Source organism: Hippoglossus stenolepis, chromosome 4, assembly GCF_022539355.2.
Source record: "Hippoglossus stenolepis isolate QCI-W04-F060 chromosome 4, HSTE1.2, whole genome shotgun sequence".
Lineage (NCBI taxonomy): Eukaryota > Metazoa > Chordata > Actinopteri > Pleuronectiformes > Pleuronectidae > Hippoglossus > Hippoglossus stenolepis.
In genome coordinates, this window is record NC_061486.1 from 11,731,979 (window position 1) to 11,758,868 (window position 26,890).

Below are 26,890 nucleotides of genomic sequence, written 5' to 3' on the forward strand. Positions count from 1 at the left end.
AGTGAAGGCTTGCAACTAAAGGTGACAGGACTTTTGCCATCTGTGCCCCGAGGCTCTGGAATTACTTGCCTGAGAAGATGAGACTAGCCAGCACTTTACCTGTTTTGAAAACAGTGCTTAAACATAGTAAAGCCATTTAATATCAGCTTTTTAACTGGTTTTAACAGATGTTGTTTGTCTTCAATATGTTTTTAATGTTATCTTCCATATTTTAGTTTTGTCTTGTTTTGTTCTGTGTTGTTTTATTCCCATACATCTTGTCAAGCACTTTGTAACCTTGTTTAAGTAACTGATATTGAAATAAAGTTTTATTATTATTCTTTAGGTGCGATGCAAATCTATGTTGTTTTTGCACATTTACTATAGAGCTGTATCCAGCAGACGCAAAAGGGAAAATCCAGATGTGTGTTTGAGTATTTAAGGCGTCGTTTAATACGGTGTGCGTGATTTTATCTGATCTATATAATGGAAATAATGACAGTCAGAGTATAAAATAACATTTCTTCTTGGAAAAACGATTAACAACTCAAATCATGCATTTTCTGAAAAACCCGTGTGGAGATGATATCTCTTTTGATTAAGATGAGGTAATGGAGATAAAGGTCAGCACCCACTGTGGTTTGTCCAGATTAGAGACAGATATTCCAACCAACTGAAACACTTCAATCACTTTAATTAACATAAGTTTATAAACTTATGAGATATTTTCAAACGCTACATGAAATCTAAATTCTACTGGACTCGTAAAGCATGGGGTCATGATCACATTAAAAGTCAGTAATGTATATAAACTCAAAACTTTACCAACAAAACATTTTTCAACAATGATTTTTACTTGTTGGCAATTAGAACAATTTGAATTGTAGGGTTAAATTAACTATTTGTTCTGAGTACCCCTGTAGTCACTGTGCATCTTTAGGTGGCTGTGAGTCTTCTCAGAGCCACTTCAACCACTGCTCTTTGCAAAAACCACATATCATGCAGTCAACCACAACTGAGGTTTTATACACAGACTCACAGGAAAGCACAGACACAGAGAAATTAAGACTCTAAACACTTTTCCTTTCTCTAAAACTCTCATCAGACTAACAGTGTTTTCTTCATGACAGCTCTCAACTGCAGTTCACTGTACACCATGCATTTGTTGAGAATGTTGAAAGAGGAAAAAGGTCTGACGAGAGCAGCTAGAGAGAGACGAAACTCGGAGCAACGTCACAGCAGGAAACGTGTCACCCGCTGTCATCTAAGAGGGAGGGGAGTTAAGCAAGATAGGAAGGTTATTTGGGGAGAACTAAGTACATCAAGCCATTCGGGGAAAACTGCCGAATGGCAACAGCTGCCTCCTCTCTGTCTAACTGAACCATTACTCAGAGTCATTGAGGAGAAGATGTTTCTACAGTTTAATTTGCCTCAGTGATGACAAGAAGGGATTTTATTTGCAGACCACCGTGTAGATTATGACTGAGTGATGATATTTCTCTGGAAACCAAAAATGGATATGAGCTGCAAGTCTCTAATTCTTCTTTTCCATGTCATCTGCATGAACTCTCTGTCAGGTAATTAACAACACTGCATCTTTTTCGAATTGTTTTATTTGACAAACTAAACCGCTTTTTTTTATAAACAATGTTTATCCTGACATTAATTTTCATTTATCACTATTGAATTGTTACATAAATCTATTCATGTGAAACACTGTGGGTCAATTGAGGCGCCAGAAGAGAAAGAAATTTTTTTTTGATCGTAATGTTCCTGTTCCACTCTGGGTTATGATTCCCGGAGTGGAAATTAGTAAAACTCTGTTCCCTTTTACAAAACACCCACAGTGTCACCGTGATACGAAATCCCATCAGCGATTTGCAAGATCATTGTGTTTTTTCATTACCCATACTTCCTTTTCTACAATAGACCACATCCTTCGCTAAGCATTTAACTAAAAAAAAACTTTTCAGCATGTTTAGAAAATAGTCTTTGGTTCTGTAGAAAACTTTTAAAATGAAAGCCGCAATTTAACTATACTTAATTTGGAGAAATGTAAATGATTAATAGATGTAAATCATGATTCCCCTCTTTTTTTCAGTGGCAGGACTGGGCGTCCCTCAGCCTGATGGCCTGGTGGTGCACATTTCGGATGGGGAGGTACTGATATATTGGAAACGTCCTGCGGATGCCCCCTTGAACTCCAAGTACAATGTACAGATGGGAAAGTAAGTTTAACTTCGAAATATCAGTAACAACAGCTTTACTTAAGAGTTACCATGTTCTGTTCACCAACTTCCTGTTTTTTCGCAATTCACATTTCCCAGTGTTTTCGGTTTTATTTCTGTCCCATCGATCTAAATTTGTTTTCCTCTAAACCTTTGCCAACTATAATAATTTTCTCAAGAGAAATATTTAATGTTGATTCTGACTTTTATTAAAAGCTACACTTTATTTTGCCTTGTGTTGCCCAATGACTCTGCTCCTTCCAGTTGTTAACTGCTGTGTTTTTCTACCCACAGGCTCAATGGTGAGTGGACCGAGGTGGAACGCTGTACTGGGATCACAAACCCCTACTGTGACCTGAGCAGCCTTATATACGACTATAACGCTCCGTACAAGGTCAGAGTTCAGCTGGTCGCAGGAGACGACACATCTCTGTGGACAATGAAGAGAGTTCGCCTTTTTGAAAGTAAGCACGGTTGTTACTTTGGTATGATTGGTCAGTGTGGCTTTGTTTAAATTTTGTATTTTGGATGGTCACACTAAAAAGTCCTTTTCTTACCTTCCCTTCCTCTGTTCTTACAGGTGAACTGCAGCCGCCCTCCTTCACTTTGTTGGCTACTTCCAGCACTCTGTCAGTTAAGGTTCATCAGAAACTCGTTCTGAGAAAGATCTTTCCTTATGGGCTCACCTACACCATCTACCTGGAGGAGACAGAGAAAGATAAGGTGGGCGTTAAATAAGGTTTAAAGGCACAATATGTGAAATAAAGTAAGACAGCAGCAACGCTATCCAATAACCCTGTCACCAAAAATTCGATAAACAAGATTAGGATTAATCTGTCAGGGATTTCCAAACACTGAAAAACACAGTTATCCAATTATTGAATTGTGCAAAATATTTGTTAAGCGGAAAATAAACTATTTTCAGTGATGCTCAGTTGAGAAATTTTTCATTTAGAAGTTAAACTCAGTTTGTATCTGAATATTGTTGGATTTAAATCATCTTTAAAACACATTAACAATATTTTGATATTTAATGTCAATCTAATCTTCCTGAATCAACACCTCAGGCGTGCCCCTTTCAGGTTTAGTGTTTGACCTTCGTGGCATTTCGTTTTCTACCCTGCAGAATACCACAGCATACCTCAAAGAAGATGACGTTGGGGGGCATCAGAGGACCACGACTTTCAATTCTCTCCACTGGGGAAGAAAGTACTGCGTCAGCATGAAGGTCGAGGGTAACGGAGCCCGCTCTGTGAGTGCTGTGTCTCCTAAACAGTGTCTGCTGCTACCGGAGAGAGGTAAGAAAAAAATTACAGTGATGACACACAACAACAGACAGCGGCATGAAATACAATTTAGTTGAGTTGATTTATTTAGTTTAAAAGAATGTAGCTGAAGAGACTAAAAATCAAATGACTGTAAAGACAAAGAACAACGTCAATGGCAAATAGTTGTATGTGGCAACAATCAAATAAGATACATACAGACATGCTGGTGTATTACTGTAATTACAGCAGGCCTATATATGGATATACTCTACTGTATACATGTATATAGTGTATACTATACTGTTCTGCCACATGCTGTACTTTTTATAGGCTTGACACACAAATGCATGTTTTCTAGCCTAAATTGAAATAGTACGACATTTATGTAAAATACATGAAACCTATTCACTTTCTTGTTGAGATTGAGATGAGAAGATCAACACCACTCCTGTGTCACTCTTGTCTTCTATTGCTCCGAATAAATCCACAGTCATACATGCTAAAATATTTTCTGTTATGCTCCTTCCAGAGTGGTTCATAATTGCTGTATCATCCCTGTCTATTCTGGGTGTGGTGTTAATCATCGCTATCATGGCATCCATCGTCCTGTGTTACATGAAACTACCAGTGAAAACACCTGCTGCATTGGTAAGTGGATAAAATTGCAGACAATGTACTGTCAACTATGAAAATAAATCTCAATTCTCAAAGACCACCTTGCATCACATTCTTAATTATAGCTTCATGACAGCTCATAGGTAAATCTGATCATGCAATTGACAATCAATCAACGACTAATCCTTCATCTTCTCTTGCCCAGAAATCCCCTGCAAGTTACTGGCTTCCACTCGCAGTTGAAGAGGGCACTGTGGAGGTTGTCACAGACAGAGGATGGTTCCTATCCAGTTACGGAACAGAAGTGAAAAACAACAAAAATCACCTAGTGACCCATTTCACAATGACAGAGGACAATGAAAAGGAGGAGGACAGGAGGACAAGCGGGGAGTCAAACTCTGCCACAAACAACAGAGGATGTCCCCTAATGAGACAAGACGACAGTGGCTTCGGCAGCTTGGGAGGAACAGAGAGCTCCACCGGCAGTCAGACAGATTACTCCCTGCAGGATGAGAGGACTGATGCTGACAAAGTTCGTAAAAGGGAGGATAGCGGAGTGGGGCTGGGCTGCCAGCTGGATTCTTCTTCTGTGGAACTGGATGGACGGGACATCAGGCCCCTAAAGGAGTCCGTCCCTGTTGGTAGCTACCGCACACAGAGCCCCTCTGCTGTGCATATGTGTGTTAGTGATGATGAGGAGGCGTTTAAACAGATACTTTCAGATACAGTTTTGGCCGAAGTGGTCACAGGTTACAGAGCTGGCCCTCAGGTGTGTATCTGTTCGGGAGCAGGTCAGTGCACTTGGTGCCATAAACAGGGTCATAACGGAGCTGAGGTCATCAAAAAATACAGATCAACCTGTATAGAAAATGTGCCACTGAGCAGCAAGTGTGATTTTGTGGACTCTTACAAAGCGGGGCTTACATTTTCAAGTTATTCAAAAAATTCGCAAATGGACACCGTCATGATGGACGATTTAAAAAACATGTTTAAACAACTTGGGGACACTTTCCCTCTGCTATCGACTTTACCCCCACTTGTGGAGGGAGGACATGACTTCAATATGAACAATGTGTGTCTCTCCCTCACTGACGTACAGCTGACAACTGACTGATACTGTGAGACAACATCGCTATATATATAAAACAACATATCATGGACCTTTACGCCCCCTTGTCCCGACATGACGCACTCTTTGAGTCATGAAATGGTGGCATCTGTTAGTTTTGGGGAGTATGTTGGAGTATTTTCGTGACTTCCAAATCTGAAGTGTTGGGAGGAAACAAAACACTTGTTGCTCATATAGGAAGGAAATAAGAACCACACAGCTGCTGGCTGATATCTGTTTGAGTCTCATGAGCTTATACAGATGGAGCCTGAACTTCATGCAGTCGTGTCCCACTGGGTGTACGTACAGCTGACTAAAAGGCAGCAAGCCGGAAGTGAAACTGGCGTGGGGAGTAATGTAGAGGAACGGTTCAGCAGTTACGTGCTTTTGGACATTTTGCTTATACATCTCTGCTAACATGAAATCATCTTTAAAGTTTCGGTCACATTTCCACTGTTTTTGTGAACTGGTTTCCAGAGAAGGACTGAATTAAGCACCAAACATTTCTAGTCATTTTCTATAATGAGCAGGATGTTTTTTACAGATTGTTTTTCATTTTGTCCGACTAAGCAAGTGATTTTCATGTGACATACTGCAGAACTGTCTTTAAGCTACTTCCATTTATTTATTAGTTATTTAAAATTATATTTATTGTGTATTGCTGTGATTACACAGTTCTGCTTTTTTCTACATGTGATTAAAAGACAAGTCTTTTGTTGAAATGTTCAGTAAGTTTCATACACTCATAAAAAAACCAGGGGTAAACAAATGGCCTGATTTTCAGAAACCATGACTCAAGCATGCACAAAGACAAACGTGAAAGATCAAACTTATACCTACTGGAAAAAACAACATTTCATATCTATTAGCAGTACTTGGGGTTCCCATATGCAAATAAGAGAGCAGTGGTTTTAAATATAGTTTACTCAGTAAAAAAAAAAAACACTTCCTCTTTCAGTCTTCCACTTATTTGATATGTCCTGCATTGCATAGACAGAAAAAGACAGCAGTTTTTGTTCAGCAAAGCAGAATTGTCATAGATACTGAACACTTAGCTCTTCAGCTGTTGTGCAAATGACAGTTTGTTTTACCTACCAGGCCGTAGTAAGGCCTATTTCTTCATGTGCAGTATACATATAGAGTGGAAGTGAGACAGTAAAGTCAAATCCTTAAGTTTGAGAGAAACAAATCACTTAGACTAAAAAGTATCACAACTACATGTCCACTGATGATCACAAAATGTGGTTGGATAAACCTGTTCGGACACCCTGGAGTAAAAGAAGTTGCTGTAGAGCCCCCAATCCCCACACCTAGAGCTCTCTGTGCAATGTGTACTGCATCTCCAAATCCCGATTGTGTACATTGATACAACAAGACCTTGTCACAAAATTAGCCGTGCAAATCCCAGACAAGATTTACTTATTAAATGATTGTTTTGGGTAAAAGAGATTACCAAAACCATCTGATATGCTGTGAGCCTGGTGCTTTTGAAGCCCTCAATCAAAGACGACTAAGGACGAAACTCAGGAAATGGATTTTTAACTGTTTTAATGTTGTGGATCACACAAAGCCTGAATGTTGTCAAAAATAATTTCAATCATATTCAAAAGAAAACCTTCCTAATCTCTCTACTTTTGTCTTGTGCTCGTATACGTTATGACTTTTCTTGACAGAATACGAAAGTTGACCTTTGTTCAATTCTTTGGAAGCAGCTCACATCAGAAAAACATGAGAAACATGAAACTGTAGTTCTGGCCACAAGAGAGCATTAAAAAAGGCATGAGAGGAGTGGGGGGGGGAAGTCACTCGCATTTTACAAGAAAACTGATCTGCTGTGGTTAAGTTGTTGATATTCTGCCTTCCCCTTGAACGTTTTTCTTATGTGCGGCACAATGTGTGCACTTCTGTAGGGTGTGTGACAGTTTCTCATGACAAATAGCAAAACTGAAAGATATATTTAAACGTAAATTACCCATTTTGTTTTTAATACGTATTCGAAATTACATGACATAATAATACAATTGTGTACACACTACAGCGTGATATACCCTGTTTTCTGTTTCAAGACAAAGAAGTAATTTTTTTGTTTTTAAGACCCGACTTCAAAGAGACAATGACATGGTATCACATCAAGTTAAAAATGTTTCAAAAACAATATCGAAAATTACCTGTTCAGGTTAAACAAATGGATTACGAATGAAAAATGAATTATAGCAGCTAAATGTTAACACAAACAAATAACATACATTCTGAAAACAAGACGGCAGTGCGTGGGAAAGGGAGAGATGAAGGGTGTGCTTTCAATCACGTAGATGGTTGCCAGAATCTGCTGCTACACATCTTGATTTGTTATTTCATCCTGCTGCTGATTGAGAAGGGAGCAGACTTCTTCAAACCGACCTTGCTGAAGAGGGAAAGATCAAACACAAAGCTCAACCATGCAACCATTACTGTATGAGTGAGGATAGTAAACTTTGTATTTCAAAAGCCTGTGAGCAACAAACCACTTACGTGAGCACTTTTTCTTTCAGTGACGGCTCTAAAGAGGAAGAGGAGACACAATGAACATGCATTATGACAATTGTGGGACAGATTCTTCATATTTGTTGGGTGATATTGCACAGCATCGCATGTCAGCACCCACACCCGTTTCACTGGGTTTAAGTATATTCTCCTGGAGTATAAAGCCATGCAGAGAGTTTCAACTTCATTTGTGCAGATTTTGAGATATTTATCTCTGAGATCTGTGCTTCCAACTTTGGATTTAATGGATTTAATTTCAAACAAAAAGAAACAAAAGAGAGAAGTGACGAAAAATGCCTCAGCTCAAGGTAAAAAAAACCTTGTTGGATTCGTACAAATCATCATGCATTGGCATTTGTATATATTGCTACCATCTTGGCCCCATATATAGTTCTTATTGTATGATAAGTGTCCACAGAGGTCTTTGGAAATATTATTAATATAATCGTCGCTAGAGAGAAGAGAAGAGGTAAGTTTTTGCAATGGCTCATTGAAGCTCTGCTCACCCTTTTTCTTGCAACATTTTTTGCAATTTTGGCATTTGTACTTTGTGCAGAATTGTATAATGCCAATGGTGAAGAGGATTGCAAGAATGCCAAAGCCCACAGCGACCCCAACTGTCGATGGGTTTACCCTGGTCCCTGCAAATACAAACACAGAGAGGTGATTCGATCATAGTTATAGATTAACACATTTTCAAAGATGACCATGCAAGCATTCAAGAATAATAAACTAGACAACTGAGCAATACAAAGGCTCATTTTAATTCTTGTTTAATTTGATAGGGTATCGTATAACTGGCAATACAGAATTACCAACTGAAATAGTCTGACTGCCTTGGTCTAATTGATCAATATGTATGTGTTCATTATAAATGAATATTCCCCCTGATGAAATTAAATTGGATGATCAATCTCTGTGAAAGATTCAGGCCCTAGCATCATTAGCTGTCTGGAGAGACTGAAAGTGAGTGTGTGGAGCTTGAGAGAGAAATAAACAAATGGCGCATCACGCGAAAAACTGGGATCTTTATCACACCGCCATTTGGAGATTTATTTTCCAGAACTGCGCAAGATCGAGTCCAACTAGATGGTCAGTGTTTTACCTTAGGACCTTTCAAACAACAGCTCTATTCTACACATGTAGTAATAGCAGGAGTCAGTGGCCATGCAGGTTTAAAGGGCTAAACATTTTAAACGTTCTAAGCTATCAGTTAACATACAGGGAAGCACAACTAGTTTCTGTGTGAAATATACAACAAGAAGCCTTCATAGGAACTGAATCTAAAAAAGGAAGGTTTGTTTCCTTGGAATCTAGAAACGGCAATATTGTTAAAAAATAATTGAGTAGAAAAATATCTCTGAATTTTAGAAGTCGTGTGTCACAAGCCAAACAGAAGTGTGAATGAAAATCTCAGTTTACCAGCATTCCCCATAGCGAACTAGCCAGGATGACTGATGATGTCTTGTCGGTCTTGTCCTCTCCTCACTGTCCGTTTGTTGTGGAGCTATTTAACTTACTTATTTGACTTTAGACAAGCCTTTTTTCTTTTATTTGACTCGACTGTGAAGAGTAAAAATACAAAAGTGCCTCCTCTTCCTTCTTTGCCTACGTCTACTCTGCGTCCATGTCCCCATACCAGTCATTCTTTTAAACCGGTTTATCCTCTCTCTATCCTGACGGTCCACTACCCTCCCTTCATTCGCAAATGTTAGAACAAAGTGGATGGGACGACCTGTCGTTCTTACATGGACAGCAGTCATTGTTTTAGAATTGACTCTGGAGTACTGTGATACTGTGCAGTCCAACAAGACATCCACCTTTGTTTCACTGAGAACCAAGAGGACACTCACTCGAGGACGACCTTAAGAGAATTATCTTAACCACACAATTAAAGGCCTCTCAATTAGGTTTAAGTCACAGCTCCAATAGCAGCCTCTCTTTTTATACTCCAAAAATACACTGCCAGGTATTAACACCTGGTGCATGGAGACTCCTGTTGGATGACTTGAGTTATTACACCTCTTCATTGGCATTTACAGAGTTCACCAGCTATACAGAAACTGAATGTGGGCTGTAAAAAGTACCAACTCCCTTTAAAACATTGGAATTATTTTTGCTATTTCTGTTATAGCATTTGTAGCATGGCAGGGTTTTCTTGGGTGTTTCCTACTGGTACAATTTTGCATCTCTGGACACATGGAGTGACCCACTATACACTATACACTATACTAAAACAATATGTTTTCCAAAAATACTATTATCTGGGATAGGTCTGGCCACTTTCTAATTCCGGGACTGCGTTAAAAAGAGGAAGGTTGAGCCTCCTGTTGAGTTATACTTGAATGTAGATCTCACAAATAACAAAGTATGAAATCGTTTGGCTCATCAGCATCACATTATCATATCAGGACTTTCAAAAGATTGTTCAAGAAATTGTGTCTATACTAGACAGAGAAAAAAGGCTGGAAAGATACACACAGACTTGGAGGAAAGTACCTCTTTTGTGGAGTAACTTGGATTCAGAAAGAATGGAAATCCGGCGAGTACGGGTATTTTTTCCCCTTTTCTATAAATAATGTGACTTCTTTCTAATTGAATTCCGACTTTATTCTTGTGACATTATGACTTTTGTCTCATTGAATTGAATTCAAAGTGTCTGCAATAGTCTGAAAGACGTCACCACTCATTCATGAGATGTTATCAGTTTTGAGTGGTTAAACGTGTCCTTTTCTAACCTGTCTAACACTCTAACTTAACCACAGAACAAGAGCCACAAATGTGTTCAAAGCAACACAGCGAGTTAGCTGCCTTCCATTAACTTACGTATATCACATTAAGTACTTATAATCATGACTAAAGTTCTTGATACTATGGCTGCTAATAAGGCTGTAACCACTTCTCCAAGCATTCTCCAGGCAGTAAAGTCAAACTCTGAATGTGTTTAAAATGAGGATATGAGCATGTAAGTTCATAACTGACCCTTGGGAACAGAATATGTAATAAAATAATCTAAGCTCAAAGGCCAGATTGATAGGTGGAAGAATGAGAAGAGGTTGCACATTGCAAATCATAGTATTGGTGAATTATGAAATAAGATTTCTTGAAGAAATTGGTTTCTTGATATAATATTCAAATAACTGTAAGATATTAGTGGGTAATTACAGGGTAATATCTGAATGATGTGGTCACCTATTAACATATTCATATTGTTATGGACAATGAGATTTGATTTCTAGGAAATGAGATGGTTATGATTATGTATTATGCTGAATTGTTGATTGTATTGTTTTTATTGTTTCCATGTAAGGTGTTGGTCCGCTCTAGTTTCTTTGGCATCATATAACATGATCGTAACAGTTTGTGCAAAGGTTAAGTAAGATAGCTGCTGCCTACTTGATGTGCAATAAAAATTATCCAATCTGGTCCAATAAAAGGAATTAATATGTAATCCAAACTTGATATGTCAGACTGTTCAGACGCCGTCAATCAGGGTTATAGGTTTTGACATTGGCGATAGTTTTCAAGCTATTTCAAGGCGGGAGAGTCAAACCCAGAGATATGGTAAACTTAAATCTTCACAATATTCATGTCTGAAATGGGTAGTGATGTTTTTATGTGTACTGACGGCAAAGAAAGTAATAATTAGCGTCACTAACTGGTCAAATTGAGTGTTATGCAATGGAAGCTTGATGGTATGTTTTACATTACTGATATGCATCATAATGTGATTGTTTCGGGGAGGGACTGGAGGCGGTTGGGGGTGTTTGTGATATTATTTTTCTACTGCACTGTCTAGTTTTGTAGATGTTTTTTTACTGTACCTGCCAGTCTTTGTATTTATGTGGGGCACATCGGGAGCAGTGTGCAGTGAAATAATTATCGGGAAATCATTTTGGGGATTTCTGGGAAATATGGCAGCAGTTTTCCAGGAAAGAATTTCATTTTACCAGCACATCACACTGAGAGGTGAAACTGATACTCCTTGACAGTGATCAGGGCTATAATAGATACATGTCATTTTGCAAAGCCCTCAGCCGATATTATCTGTCCCTATGTCATAACTAATATATTGATGTGGACACACATCAGCCTGCTCGAGTTGCACAGAAAGTGGTAAACTTCCCAATTCTCAGGATATCGCACAAGCACTTCCTTATACTGTGAATCTATTCATATAATATCGGTAAGGTGTGGCAGGTGACAGCTGATTCAATAACACCACTAGAAAAGTATTTTGTATTCCCAGTGATGTGATACAAGACCATGGAATTTGTCTGCATTTCCCCTGAATATTCAACTAAACCCAATTATGAACTCCTGTGAAAAAATGTGTTGATTAAATATAATTTGGTTGTTTTTCAAAATGTTCCCAGTTTTACCAAGGAATAACTTATGAAACCTGATGAAAGAAAAATCAGGCAAAATTAGAGAGCTGATATGTATGAGTGTGTAAACTTTAGTGCAGCTTTACTGACTTTAAGGGGACTGTTAAGCCTTGGTAGAGGTATGCTCTTCACTGTGTGCCATTCAAATTAACCCCAGTTTGTTACCCCAATCTTTTCTTTTGCCGTTTATCTGGGACATGTCATATTTTTCAAATTCTATTTAATTTATTCTACCTGAAACGCATCACATATCTGATCTAACATTAGTTTCAGAACAATTTGGCTTTTTGAGAGTCTCATACCTACGACACACATTCTTTGTAGTCCAGGAAACGAGAAACTTCACAGTGTTAATGATTAACAAGTTATTTTCCCAAACGCACTTCCTTCAACTTCTGTTTAGGTTCATATCAAGTTTCACACCTGTGCGGGGAGAGGGTGGTGTAGTGGCTTTGGTGGTAAATTGAGGTGGAGAGAGAGAGAGCAGACACACACAGAGAGAGAGAGAGAGAGAGAGAGAGAGAGAGAGAGAGAGAGAGAGAGAGAGAGAGAGAGAGAGAACAGGAATACTATTTTATACCAGCCTGACTTTCAGATGCTCTTCTGACAAGGAGCGACAGCAGCTTTACAGGTGAGGAAGAGTACAGTGGTGAGAGGACAGATATTTGTGCGAGTATGTTTGTGTGTGTGTGTGTAATTATGTATTTTTTTTCCAACTAACTACTGTGTTTGCCCCATTTAAACAATTGTGTGTGAGAATAACAGAGTGAATATCATGCTTTATGAGGGGTAGATGTTGTTTGTGTGCAACCTTTTTCAAATGCAGCCGACTGAAAAGAACTTTGAGCCGTTACAAATCAAGTGAACAAACATGTCTGATAAGGATGCAGAAGGCTTTGAAGGACTGTTCCAAATTTTTAATCTGTGCGTTAAAACACATTTTTAAGTTTAAGGTTCCAGTTGTTTTTCTTTTTCTATTTGGATCCTTACGTATATTAAATAACTTGATGGATCTCTGAATATCTTTTGTAGAATTTAAACCCTGAAAATCTTGAATTAAGTATTAGATATTAAATTGAAATAAAGCCCCTTTCATGTTCATTTTGCTTTGCTCAAAACTAGACTTTAAATTCTTAAGACAATTATATCCAATGTGATTGAAGCTACAAGCTCCGTTTATGTTTCTCAGATTTGCATAGAATTTAAACCCGCGGCCACAAAGATTGTGAGTCAGTGAGAAGCAAATAAATCGATCTTCTTAAACATATTGTTTGTAGATACTTGTTTTAGATATACACTCTGGATACAAAACACTCAGCAACAACACAATAGCCAATCTGTTAATACGTGAACAATCTGGACTATATGCAATTCAGGAAGTCTCAGAGTCTATTTGGTTGTCCTTGAGCTTGTCATGTTCCCCATTTCAAAAGAACACAAAAGCAACCATTGTGTTCACTGACGCATAAATTAAGAATAATGAAAGAATGAATTGCATCCATCTGATATGGATTGTGTTTTTGCTCCTGTGAGAGCTGAGGGGATAATGAACTAAATGAACCAGTTTGACTCGGCAGAACAATAAAAGTGTTCAAACAAGTCAAACAAGGGAGTGCAAAAGATTTATGAGATCTCTGTATGACTCTCATCTTGTCTTTTATAGCGTGTGCAAATATATTTTCCGCCGTTGTTCAACCATGTCAGACTTTCAGATTGGAAACCTCGTCACAGCACAATGTTCATGTGATTTACAGAGAGGGAAATATGCTATATTAGATGAGGTGGAAAATGGATGATTTACTCTACATACAGTACAGCACGGTATATCACTTTGAAATGAAACTCACTCACAATTAATCTCAGTCAAGAAAATACACAAAAGGAGGTCATGCACCATACTTTCATACCAGGGTGGAGCCTCTAAAAAGGTCCAGTGTGTAAGATTTAGGTGAAAGGGATCTATTGGCAGAAATTGTATATAAACTAATCCTAGATGTTTTTTAAAGTTGTCCAAACTGGACAAACTAACTATCTTTGAAGTTTTTATGACAACTGAAGGCTGCCACAGGTTCTCTCTCATGTGTGGAAGGGGAGGGTGAGGTGAGGGCTATTCAGCTGCAACATGAAACTTCACCACTAGATGTCACTGAATTCTACACACTGAACCTTTAATGTCTTGGCAGCTTTATAGCAACCTGAATATAATCAGGGTTAACAGAGGTTATTACAGGACATTCAGGAGTCATGAAACTAAAACTGATTCATTCAGAGAGCTATCTACCATATATCTAGCTAGCTACACACATTTATACGATGTAGAGTATGAGTATAAGGGCCACTAAAAGGAAAAAAAAGAGATATAATGTCGTAGTATTAAGAGAATAAAGTCGTAATATTATGAGAAAATAAGGTCATAAGAATACGAGAAACAAGTGGTACATTTACATGAATAAAGTCACAATATTACAAGGCATATGGCGCTTATACTTCACTGTAATATATCCATCTGCATATTTTCACACATTCTTTATTCCATAAACTACTAGACTAAGTAAGGTATGGTTGAGAGTTAGCTTTAAGGCTCACTGCATTTAATCGTCCAGGTCAAGCAACACAATCTGCTACTGTTTCTAACAATGGCTCTTTCTCTTCAGCCAACCTTTCTTCTGTCTTGTCTTTTTTTACCCTTCACACTCCCCATGAAGCTTTTTTTTCTCTTGTTGTCTATGACCAGTGTCCCATGACATTCACAATGGCTTAATTAACAAACACTGACCAGGTTGGTCACCGGGGGTAATTTAACACTTCAGAATTATGCTCCTGTATCGAGCTGCTTTCAGACATTTTCCTGAACTTTTCCACAGTTCATGTCTGAAAACAGTTCTGGTTGAAACAGGCACGTTTCACTTTTAGCCACAAACCAATCTATGTCAAAACAAGTTTCATTGTCATCAGAGCAGGTGACATCATTGACTTGGGTGTGCCTACAACTGCAGCGTTCTTGCGCTCTATGGGTTGTTTTACAGTTACCCTTTATGACTTGTAATTACAGGCAATTAGCATAAAGACATATTTAGATAAATATTTATAATATGATCAAAAATATTTAGCCCATCTGACACCATCTGACTTCTCATTATACAGTCAAAACAACACAGGTGTGCGAAGACACACCTCAGCCTCAGGGTTACTGGACACACGCGCACACACACACGTCTGAGTTCGTCTGTGTGAAGAGGTGCAGCACCATGTTCTGCACCCTTCAAAACGTTTTGGATTGGGAGGAGGGACAAAAGTGGGGAAGGCATACAGAGAAAGAGAAAGAGAGAGAGAGAGAGAGAGAGAGAGAGAGAGAGAGAGAGAGAGAGAGAGAGAGAGAGAGGATTCAGGTGTCAAGTTACCTGGAATAGTTTGGTTTTTTGTTTTGTCAGCAGGGCTTGGTCACCTAAAACAGCGAGCTCGCTCTCTGAATTTACAGAGCATCGAAACACAACGCTACACACGAGCAGTCTTTAATACACCCTTGGGGTTTGAGAGAGGGGCAAGTTAAGCGCCCTGTAAGTCAGATTCAGTTACACAGCCATAGAGAGAATAGGGTAGAGAGAGAGAGAGAGAGAGAGAGAGTCAGACCAGGATTTGCGGTTAAAGCCATTGGAGCAGGAAAGTGAGAAGAGAAGGACGTACACCGGACAGTGAGTTTCTGAGGAGTCCCACCTTCAGGAAGGGAGGAAGAGAGTTTACTCTGAACTGCCTGTCAGATGAGGTGCATCTGGACCTAACCTAACCGAAAAATAGAACTACATCATGTGGGTGAGTGCAACCAGTAGCAGAATCAACATGTTCATCAGGAAGGTGTCAGGTCAATGGTTTACATTGGAGGGGGAGTTTAAATACATAATCACTGTGTATGCTGATAGGATGTTTGTTATAGTGCTATTGTACAAAGACAGGTGGTCATATTTTATGGTTCAACTTGTTTCTACTGGGTCATAGCAGTGGCTTTGTTTTGCGTGCATGAATTAATATTTTTGTATCTAAACATATCAGGTTAAAAACAACAGGAGTTGAGCCAAAGTTATTTACAAACATGTTGGAGGAAAAACAAGTATGAATAGAAAGTAAGGTAAAAAACAGAGCTAGAGAAAGATGCAATAAAAGAGAGAGAGATTAACAGAATCATAAAACCAAATCAGGCCGAATTAAAAGATCTAATATGTGTGCAAACATTTGTGTCTTAGTTAATAGATCTTACAATGATTTAACAGTGCACCTTTGCTTATAGTAATGCACATATGCCTGCTTTTGCCTCTAAATATCCAAACATATGTGAACAACACTGGTCTAGATCTCTGCCTTTGATTAAAACTTGTCCAACATGTCACAAGTAGTTTCTCAAAAGCTCTTTTGTGACAGTTTCAGTTCAGGGGAACATAATCCAACAACGCTGTGAAGCAGCAAAGGGGAGCAGAACAAACTGAACAAAAGGTTCACCGTGTCATGGCTTTTTATCTGTTGAGGCTGACCCAGTTAGACCTGTTGCTGCTGCCGGAGCATGATCCATATGGATGAGTCTGAAAAAAAAAAAAAAAAGACTTAACAAGTTAGGTGTTTCTACAGAAACAATATTCGAGGTGTAATCACACTTGGCTGCTTCTACCCGACTCAGGCTCATAAATTGGTTTCTGTCGTGTTTCCAATGGTGAAACTTCCCCAGTAACCACTATCATCATGTGTCATGGCCCGACAAAACACACCGTGTATTTTCACGTACGTGTTTGACCGTTTTCGAGAACATGACATTCGTTTCCCAGGTTGGATGGACCGCCCACTTTCTTTCTGCTGTCTCATTCATCAGGTGATGTTGACCTGGGATCAGTGATGAGTGTGTTATTCAAATGACTCATCTTGTTTTAACATAGAAGAAAGTTATTGTGGGTTTTGAAACAGATACTTTAGACTCTGTATACTGGTGGAAACTTTATATTTAAAAATATCTCATCTTAAAAACCAGGTGATCAGTCTTTTTAGGTAATTTAAGAAGATGGGGTATTTCATAATCAAGTTAAGTCTAGTTAAAAGGGACAGTATATGGCTATAAACGTATTATTTGAAACTTTGCCACAAGTCAATACAAGTGTTATGTTACAAAGCAAAGTTCTCTTAGGCTTGATGCGCATTGTGAGTGAAGCATTCCTTATTTCAATGTAAAGAGAAATCCGAGAACGAATTGACGACACAAGTGGAGTAAAGAACAAAATGTCTGGATCTGTGACGCATGCAGTCTATCAAGGTTTTACTTTGACGTGACTACATGAAAAAATCTTACATAAGAGCTGATTCCTCACACAATTGAGCTCCCTTCCAAAGAAAAATAGGCAATACCTGCCTGACGACATTTTCTTGCCGTTCTCTCTTTATGGAGTGTATACACTTTGCTTGTTGTTTGACTGACTAGAGCCATCAAGCAATGACTCACATCTCTTGCTTCAAAGTTGATTTTGGGAACATCCTTCAACTGAATTAGCAGCAGTTAAATAAGCCTGGCAGCAAAGAAATATGCATATGAGGGACTTTACCTCAGCTCATCTTTAAAGCAGAAGTGAAATTTAGTTAAATCAGTTTAACAGGTGGTCCAAGTTTCTGGCAAGTCCTAATTTGGTCATCAAAGATTCTGCATTTGATCTGTTTTTAATCAAATGCATCAACTAACATGCAGCATGTTCTGTAAATGTTTTTAAGTTAGATAATGAATGAAAAGCTGCGAGGACAAGACAAAAGGCAGAACAGCAGATGGACAAAACAAATGCTCTCCGCAGCCATACTGATGAGCTATAACTAGTTGTGAGGGCCATAATGAAAAAGTAGCCAACTTTGCCTTTAATTTTCTAAAGAATTCTACAGTAGTATCTTCTGAAACTTGACATGCAGACAGTGAGGGTCACCATGACCAAGAGTGACGTGAAGTATCTGTGTCACCTCTCAAGGATTCTCTAAAAATAATAGTTAAATTGAGCAACTTATGAGTGCCATAATAAAAAAGAGTTGCCAACTTTGCCTTTAATTTTCATTAAAAAAACATAAACATATAATGTTCCATTTCATTATACTTGTTATTGTCTTGTGTGGAAAACAAACTTTCATAATAAGTTGTCCTCGGCCTGTTCTCCGCTCCAATGACATTTACCGTAAGACCACGAAAAGACGCGCATCGGTTTTCAGACTTGGTTAGCCACAGTTAGCCGCTAGCCCGTAACATTAGGGAGCATTAGGCAGCTACATGCTAGGCTTAGCTTTGGACTGAGCATTCAGAAGAGAGGTTAAATGAAACTTAAATCACATTTCTGAGTGACCAACAGTTTTATTTAGATCCACTTGTTGTAAAATCGTGTTAAATATTCAACTTTAAACTGTCTGCTTGACAGATTTACAGCTAGCTAGGTAGCTGTGTATGGCTATTTAAAGCTAGCCGCCTATCAGGTAAAGAGGTTTAAATGTTAATTAAAAGTAACTTATAACAAGTCTACATCCTCAACAGGCAAATGACATCATTTAGAAACATTAATAAACAGGTGATTTGAGTGAGGAAGCAGCCATCTTACCTTAAAGAGGTGTTTAATTAGCGTCTCCATCACCTCTGTGGTGTGTGTGTGTCCCTCCAGGTCTGAACAGCTGAAGGTAGACACAAGATAAAGAAACACGGCCTGACAGGACACGACATATAAACTCTGGGGTTAACTTATCTCCAGGAGTAGCAGCTCCACTTGTTGTTTACAATCTGCAGCCATACTGTCAACCTGTAGCTCCACTGAAGAGACCCACCCTCCAACATCATGGTAAGAGACAATCCAGATTGACGTGTGGTTGTAGAAATTAAACCTGCTCGTTCCCCGCCACCAGCCCACGTGTTATGTTAGCCTTGTTTTATTTTAAAGTAGTCAACCCAGAGTTTGCAGAATGAAGCGTAAATGTTCAAACTTGCATTTGTTCTAAATGAGAAAATGGTAGAACAAATAAGATCTACCGCAGCAGACTGTTAACAACAACAGAGATTATTGCTAATATTGAACAATTCACACCAACTCTGCAACTTATTGATCTGCTGGTTACTTTCACGTTGAATTTGGTCGCAGATATAGTGACATTTCTCTATTTGACAGTTTCTAATGGTTTAAAACTCAATGATGGTCAGTTTACTGTTTTAAGATGACAAAGAAAAGCAGCAAAACATAAGAATTGTTGCACGCAATTGTTTTTTGCATGAAAAGTTAGTTAAACCATTAATCGCTTATCAAAATAATTTGCAGTTACTTCTCTTTAATAAATGTCTAATGAAATCAGCTCTGATTCTTATCCTTAAACCGGTTTCAAGGTACCATTGGTGTTTACACTTTGTACTTGAGGTACATTACCTGGTGATAATGTCTGAGTAAAGAGAGACTACACTGGCTAGTCCCAGGTTTAGTAACCCAGGCTTTTTGAAAGGGCCTATACCAATATGGAGCAGTTGTTCCCAACCTTGGGGCCAGGATCTATCACAAGAAAGAACCAACAAACAAGATATTTCTCTTTTCATATTTCTTCTCCACATGTTTAGTTTTTCATTATGTTGGATAATCTTTCGTGTGAAAGACATTTTAGAAATGAAAAAAACCTCCCTGCAAATCAGTCAGCTGCTCTCATACATCTTGTGACTTATTCATTCTAAGGTACAACAGCCAAAAGGTGGGAACTGTAGCTCCAGAGGATGCTGCCCAGTGTGCCCACTGTTCTGTGCTATAACTCTTACTACACCCCACCCTCACATGAATCTTCCCTTATGTAATCATGAAACCAGGGTACAGGATATATATTCTGCTCAGGAATACTTGAGTACTGTTGGGTTCTACCCACCTGGCTCCTGTGGTTGAGGAGCGGACACACCTCTCTATACCACCCTGCAATATGAGAGCGTGTTCTTTCCCCACAATATCGGCTGCATTTGAATGGACGCCTCACAAGGTCCCAGTGGACCCCTCCACACTGCGTCCCACTGTCTGTCACTTTCATGGTGGGGTCTAGTAGTCTGTGTGATAACAGATTATGGGAACTGTATGCAGCATATGGATACGGGTGTAATATGACAAACAGGTGTAATATGACAACTCGTGGTGGTACACTGTGTTCCATGTTCCATACTACACACCTGTTGTAGTCTTCTGGGAGCAATAGATGGGATTTATTCTCTTGTGCATTTGAACAATCACTTGAAAATACACAAACGATATATATTAAGACATAAGATATTATGCAAGCTCAGATAATCATGTACACACTTAGACACAACGTTACACAATGTCATCTCCTCCTCGACACAAACGCACACACTGGGAATTTCCTATTAAGCCATGTCTTGTTTTGACACCTGTGCTCACCTCCCCTCTTGTCTTACTGTAAGTGTCTCGTTCTTTCCCCAGACAACCATCCAGCTGCCAGAGGAAAGCATTCGACCATTGAATCCCAGGCAGGCAGGTAAGCTGGTGTTGTATTTGTGTTCACGTACAGCATGTTGCTGCACTGATGAGAGAGCCCCATTATTATAATGTGAAATACTTGGAAAGTGTAGTGTGGGACAGTACTGCGATCTCTTGTGTACGTGACTAATTTCCTCTTTTTCCTCGCTCTCTTCATTTGCTTTGTGGTTTCTCTTCTCTCGTCTCACTTATCTACCGTTGTCTCACGTACTGCATGTCTCTCTCCCGCCCCCACTCTACTTCCCAGTGGTTCCACGACCAGGCCGCCACAGAAAGCCCATGACGGCTCCAAAGACTGAGAAAGACAAGGCGTCTAAGAGGAAGAAAGTGTTGCTCACTATCTTGACTGTGATAGTGCTGCTGGGGATACTGACCACCGCGGCGTATTTCAGTGAGTCACAGTTCCTGACATCGGCTCCCTCCTCCAAAGACGCACCCATACAACACAGGATGACCTGCCAAAAAGGCCTCACCTAAATATTAAGACTTGAATGTTTTTCTTGTGTCGTCCCTTCTGTTCCAATGTGTCCCTCCTTTTCCTTCCAGTTAAGCAGCTGATTGAGACCAAGTACTTCTTCTGTTCGGGTTCACTGAAGTTTATCCGAATAGACCAAACCTGTGATGGGAAAGATGACTGTTCTGGAGGAGAGGATGAACTTACTTGTATGTCAAGATATATGGTCAACACCACCTTCCCAGGTAAAGCAAACACTCAACTCTTTCTTTGTTGTCATCACACACAGAAACAAGGCTTGAAAATGTACTCCTCTTTTCTTCCTCTCCCTGACGTCCCTCCCTCCCTCCTTCCCTCCAGTGCGTCTAACATCAAGTAAGCACATCCTGCAGGTGTACAGTCCCGGCTCAGGCTGGAGGAGTGTGTGCAGTGACGACTGGAGCGAGCAGCACACGCAGAAAGCATGCAAGCACCTGGGATACACAAAGTGAGTGATTGACTGTAGATGGTGTTTTTCAAATTAATCGAACGGTTGATTTGACCTGAACTCAAGTCTTACATGTGCCATCCTCTGTCTTAACAGAAAACCTCTTCACACCAATGTCCCAGTGGGCACTTTAATATCCTCCCTGAAAAATGGACCTTTCGCAGCCATCATGCCAGAGAAGAAAACGACACCCATACATCAGGCTACCATTGATCGGTGAGGAAGGCGTCACATCTATTTAATAATTCCAGAAATCTCTCTCTGTCTCTCTGTCTTTATGTGGCTCGTATATGTTGAGGACCATTCTCTTTATCCACTTCACACTCTGCATGTCTCTTGTTTAATGGAAGTGCAGTGTAACGTTTGGTACGATTTAGACACATGATGCATTCAGTATTAATAAAATCTAAATAAACAGGCTATCAGCACTCGTTGCAATGGCAGCTGGGACTCATGGAACATATATCTCGAGCTTCACCGAACTTTGAATGAACAGGTGAAAGTCTCGTTGTGCGGCAGTGGAGGTGCAGCTTCAGTCCTACAGCCAGTCTTTACTCGCATTGGTTCAATGACTGCAGGTCACTTTTACAGTTTCAAAAAGAAAGCAGCAACCAGCACTACCATAGGCCGAACAAACAGCCCATACCAGCCACTGCACTAGTTAATCATCAAATACCAAAATCCAAATCTTTTAACCTCATGATTCTTGATTGAATTATTTGTTACAGATCTAAAGTGATCAAAAATCAGTGCTTTTTAGGAAACAGTGTTGTCTGAGAGCTGATTCCCATCTGAATTAAAAAAGAGGCTGTTGACATGAAAGATAAAAATCTTCCCCTTATTCTCCCTTTCACTTTTAACTTCTGCTCTCTTTCTTCCTAACATATGTCTCGTGTACGCAGAGAGTCAGAGGTTCTGTTCGGGCAGTTTCTCTTCCTGAAAAAAACTAAAACTCCCTCAGTTTTTGTTCCCTCTGTGTCTTGACCTCTGAGAGTGAAGGCCGCTAAAATGTATTTTACGTTAACCAAATGAAACCAAAACGGGAAGAAACAGACTGGGGGGGGGGTTTGAAGTCAGGTGAAGTCAGGTGAAGTCAGGTGAAGTCAGGTGACGACATTTTAGTATTTGAGTGATTGTGTGTTTTATCTGTTTGACTTGAATTGTGCAGTCATTCCAGTCACGTGTGTAATGGCTGTTTTCTTCCAACAGGCCTGTTTGCAGATCCGGATCTGTGATATCTTTGTCCTGTTCAGGTGAGTTTTATTTTTAGCAAAGCAACCAACGTCACCAACATTGTTCAGAGGCAGGCAGTAGAGGGCTCGGGTGATGGGTGGAAGATGACATTGCTGTATGACTGGTTTCACACCAACGGGCCCAAACATGTCTACAGTACGCAGCGAAACTCTTATCTTGGAAATATATGACGGAGGATGTGCTGTCATTCACGTACAAAAAAATCAAAGAGGAGATTGTGGTGAAAAGGAAACAAATCTAACCTGATCTCTATTGACGGAATAGAAGGAAAACAGACATAAAGCAAATGCACAGTAAAAACAATCATCTTTTAAACTCACAAGACAACTTTCCCTTGTCAGACTGCGGAGAGGTGGGCTTACAGGACCGTATCGTCGGGGGCTCGGATGCCGTCATCGAGGACTGGCCCTGGCAGGTCAGCCTGCAGCAGGGTGGACAACATACATGTGGAGGCTCGCTGGTGTCCCCACGTTGGGTAGTCACTGCTGCCCACTGCTTTACAGGGTCAGTACACTCTCCACATATACCATCTCTAATGAATTTCCCCTGTGGTTAATGTATACGCATGATCTCTTGCTCACACTTCCTCTTCTCCCGCCTGGTTTGGGCCTTGCAGCAGTAAAAAGGAGCTCAGTCGCTGGAGAGTGGTGTCAGGCCGGACATTCATGGGCACGCTGGGAGGTTCCTATGTTGACAGAATCATAGTGAACGGAAACTACAACCCAGCGCGCAACGACTATGACATGGCGCTGATGAGACTCAAGAGCCCGATCACAGTGGGAGGTTAGAGTTCAATCTGATGTTCGTTAAAACACACAGACAGAAATTACTGTACGTTACAGATTGGAATAGTTATTAGTTAGACTGTAGCGGAATTTTGTGATGAGGGTTAGAAGATACAGTAGGCTACTCTATTGCCATCTAGTGGAGTGCATGGCACACAGCAAGCTCTTCACTGAAGCGCAGTCAAATCTATTTGTGTAATGCATTATCATACACAGAGGTCATTCATTGGGCTTTACAGAAACAAGAGAAGCATGAAAAAACAAATCTGAAGCATGAAAATCGAGCACTTCATTTTAAAGTAGTCGTTTGATAACTTTAACTGTGCCTTCAAACTGTAGTCTGACAAAAGTTAATAAGAACTCTTGTCCTCCAGCCGCCCGGAAACCCGTTTGTCTCCCCCCTAAAGCCTTGGGCCTGGCTGTCGGAGCCTCCATGGCTGTGACTGGCTGGGGATACCTGGAGGAAAATGGTGATGAATCTACACACAACCTCTATTATTTATCAACTGCCAACTCGTGAATTCATAAAAACAAAAATCTGTGAAGTTACCACCCCTACTCAAATGTTGTATCCCTGTTCTGTCATCAGGTAAAGTTTCTCATTCACTTCAGAAGGCCAGCATCCCTCTGATAGACCACACTGTGTGTTCCAGTCCAAAAGTGTACGGTAGTTCCATAACCCAAAGGATGATGTGTGCCGGTTTCCCGGAGGGGAAGGTCGATGCTTGCCAGGTAACGAGCACTGATTCCAGTTACAAATTAGATTAATATTGCAAAAGACGGGAAGGAATATTTTAAATTCATTAGTAGTTGTATTTTAAAGGATCACCCAACATGTGTGCTCTCTCCTGGCAAATGTTTTGGATGTTAACATGGTATCAAATTGTTACCGTGCTCTTGAATCCCAGGGGGACAGTGGGGGCCCTCTGGTGCACTTCACCTCCTCTAGGTGGCATCTGGTTGGAGTGGTGAGCTGGGGCATTGGCTGTGCCCGGAAAGGAAGGCCCGGTGTTTACTGCAACGTGGAAGAAATGCTCAACTGGATTCATACGGTCATTGAGGTACACAATACAGAAAACTTTGTGCGTTTCAGCTGTAATCTCTTGACCTTTCTAAGTTAAAGGTGACTGAATGCAAAATATAGTAGGAGTTCTGGGAGGAAACCACATCAAAACCAAATGATTTCTTCTTAAGGGCTGCAGTTGACAGACATTTTCTTTTTACATTCATGTTTTAAACATTGTTTCTCCTCTCCAAGTATGTTAGACACTATCTCTTCTCTTGGGAGGAGAATCCCTCACTATCGCTCTGAGGTTTCTACTTTTCTTTCCTGTTAAAAAGGTTTTGAAGTTTTCCTCCCACTTTTTGAGGGTTGAGGACAGAGAATGTCTCACCTTGTTTGTTCACCCAGATTGTTAAACCCTTTAAGGCAAATTGTGATTTGTGAATATGGGCAATATAAATAAGACTTCATTGATTTCTTGATTGATAGTTGGAAAAAGGAAAATGGTAAAAGCTGTTAATGTGAAACTAGAAGGTTTATGCTGTTCGCAACACATACTATACTGACATGGAGACAGAAAATGACAACTGCTAAAAAAAAAACCCAATACTTTCTCTATCCTTACAGAAAAACCCCTGAAGGCGTCCACCACAGAACGCTTGACGACCCTTGACAGAAACTCAAAACGCAAAAGTATCAGTTTGGTTAACCAAAGACGTGGGACAGAAAGAGAGGACGGGGAAGTGAAAGACACATCTCAACAACAAACTGTTGGACACACACTCACACAAATGCACATTTCACACAAGTGTCATTTGTGCCATTTCAGGTTCTTATCTCAGGGGTATATTTATATAGCTGTCAGTTGCTGGCCAGTCTGAGGTCTTCATAGCAGAATACTCATGCAAACAAGTTTTTAGCATTGACAGATCCAGGTCATCGACTCAATAAAACAATATCAGTTACTGTCAAATACAAATAGAATATGTGATCTCTGACACTAGCATTGGGATAAAAGGTAATAACTGTTTTAACTGTGAAGATGTTGTACATTACCAGACTGGCCGACCTCAGGCGTCATGTACTTGATGAATGTTTTTTGGTGTAAAATGTGTTGTGAGGGATCATAGGGTAATCTTCTGTGTGTCAGGAGGAGTCAATGTGAAGCCTCAGGTTAATATCACCAGTCCACTTAGTTTAATGCGTTTGTGATGCTGATTCACTTGATCTGTTCTGTGTCACTATTAAAAGGGCAGACGCACCTTTTTACAGTACAGATGGTGTGTTCGCTCTCTACCACAGAATGATCGACACGAGCACTTTAATTGGAAAGTGAGAACTACTTGATGTTAGTGTGTGTGTGCAGGTTATTCAAGTGACTAGTCTAATAATGCACTGAAGACTGTAAAAATCACACGGTTGTGTTCACGGTGCCTTCACACTGAGTCTTAAAGTGCACTTAGATTTCCAGTGTGCCTTCGGAAAAATGTCCACCTTATTAAAGGTGGTGGTCATGCTGTTTTTACCACCACCACCGCCAAAGGATATAAATGTAACTTCCTAAAATTCAAATTTGTGCACTCAGGCAAAAACCCCACACAGTTTCGTCCTTTTTAAGTAATCAGTGAAGCAAGGTAAAAAAAATTTTAAAAAACACCAACCTACATTTTTTAATTTATCATTTGGTTGACAGGCTTAAACAAAAGTAGAAATAAGCACTTGACTTTAAAAGTAAGAGTCAACATATTGTATATACTGTATATTAAAAATCACTGAACATATGGGATCTTTTTTCAAGGTTTGCATACAATTTGGCACATTTGACTGTATATATGGTAGTTGTTGATTTTATGTGTAAATATGTTGTAAATACAGTAAAATAAAGACCTCTCTCTTTTAATTTATCCCTCCTTGTTCCATTCAGTGTCATCCTCCTACACATGCACACACATTCTTCCTCAACAACAGGGAATGGAAATCAGCTAGTTAGAATTTTCACCTCAAATTTCCATCTGTAGAAGAATGCTCCGTATAACTTAAGACTTTGGTAGGAAGTTCTGCCTTCTTATGCAGCAGCTTGATTAGGTCCTACTTTGGAGAAATTCAATGCAACATCAAGTTTTCCACACTATAAAATTATTCTTCTGTCACCCTAGGTCCTGAGTTGAATATACTGCCCCCTAACGGTGGACAGATGACATTGACCCATTGTGTGTGTTCAGTTTACCACTTTCCAACCCTAACGCGAAGCTTTCTGTGACTCTGCAACCACAGCATTTGAAAGAGAG

General features: G+C 39.7%; 2 protein-coding genes across 6 annotated transcripts; both read left to right on the top strand.

Moving 5' to 3' along the window:
- The first annotated feature begins 1,285 nt into the window (after positions 1 to 1,285).
- On the top strand, positions 1,286 to 5,920 carry il10ra (interleukin 10 receptor, alpha). 2 transcript variants are annotated; one of them, XM_035154488.2, is made up of 7 exons: positions 1,286 to 1,556; positions 2,081 to 2,207; positions 2,502 to 2,671; positions 2,788 to 2,930; positions 3,334 to 3,505; positions 4,005 to 4,123; positions 4,296 to 5,920. In XM_035154488.2, exons 1-7 carry the CDS (start codon positions 1,469 to 1,471, stop codon positions 5,202 to 5,204), a joined length of 1,728 nt encoding a protein of 575 aa, XP_035010379.2. In that variant the 5' UTR covers positions 1,286 to 1,468; the 3' UTR covers positions 5,205 to 5,920. The 2 variants fall into 2 exon arrangements, with proteins under 2 accessions (XP_035010379.2, XP_047195537.1); XM_047339581.1 differs by having other exon boundaries at positions 4,104 to 4,123.
- A 6,718-nt stretch (positions 5,921 to 12,638) lies between these two features.
- tmprss4a (transmembrane serine protease 4a) lies at positions 12,639 to 26,506 on the top strand. Of its 4 annotated transcripts, none has more exons than XM_035154492.2 (14): positions 12,719 to 12,740; positions 18,769 to 18,942; positions 20,563 to 20,617; positions 20,867 to 21,010; positions 21,166 to 21,318; positions 21,434 to 21,560; positions 21,657 to 21,776; positions 22,770 to 22,813; positions 23,156 to 23,318; positions 23,431 to 23,597; positions 23,974 to 24,069; positions 24,189 to 24,331; positions 24,508 to 24,660; positions 25,230 to 26,506. In XM_035154492.2, exons 2-14 carry the CDS (start codon positions 18,940 to 18,942, stop codon positions 25,239 to 25,241), a joined length of 1,380 nt encoding a protein of 459 aa, XP_035010383.1. In that variant the 5' UTR covers positions 12,719 to 12,740; positions 18,769 to 18,939; the 3' UTR covers positions 25,242 to 26,506. The 4 variants fall into 4 exon arrangements, with proteins under 4 accessions (XP_035010384.1, XP_035010383.1, XP_035010381.1 ...); XM_035154490.2 differs by lacking the exon at positions 12,719 to 12,740 and adding an exon at positions 15,466 to 15,919; XM_035154493.2 differs by lacking the exon at positions 18,769 to 18,942 and having other exon boundaries at positions 12,639 to 12,740.
- Positions 26,507 to 26,890: the final 384 nt, after the last annotated feature.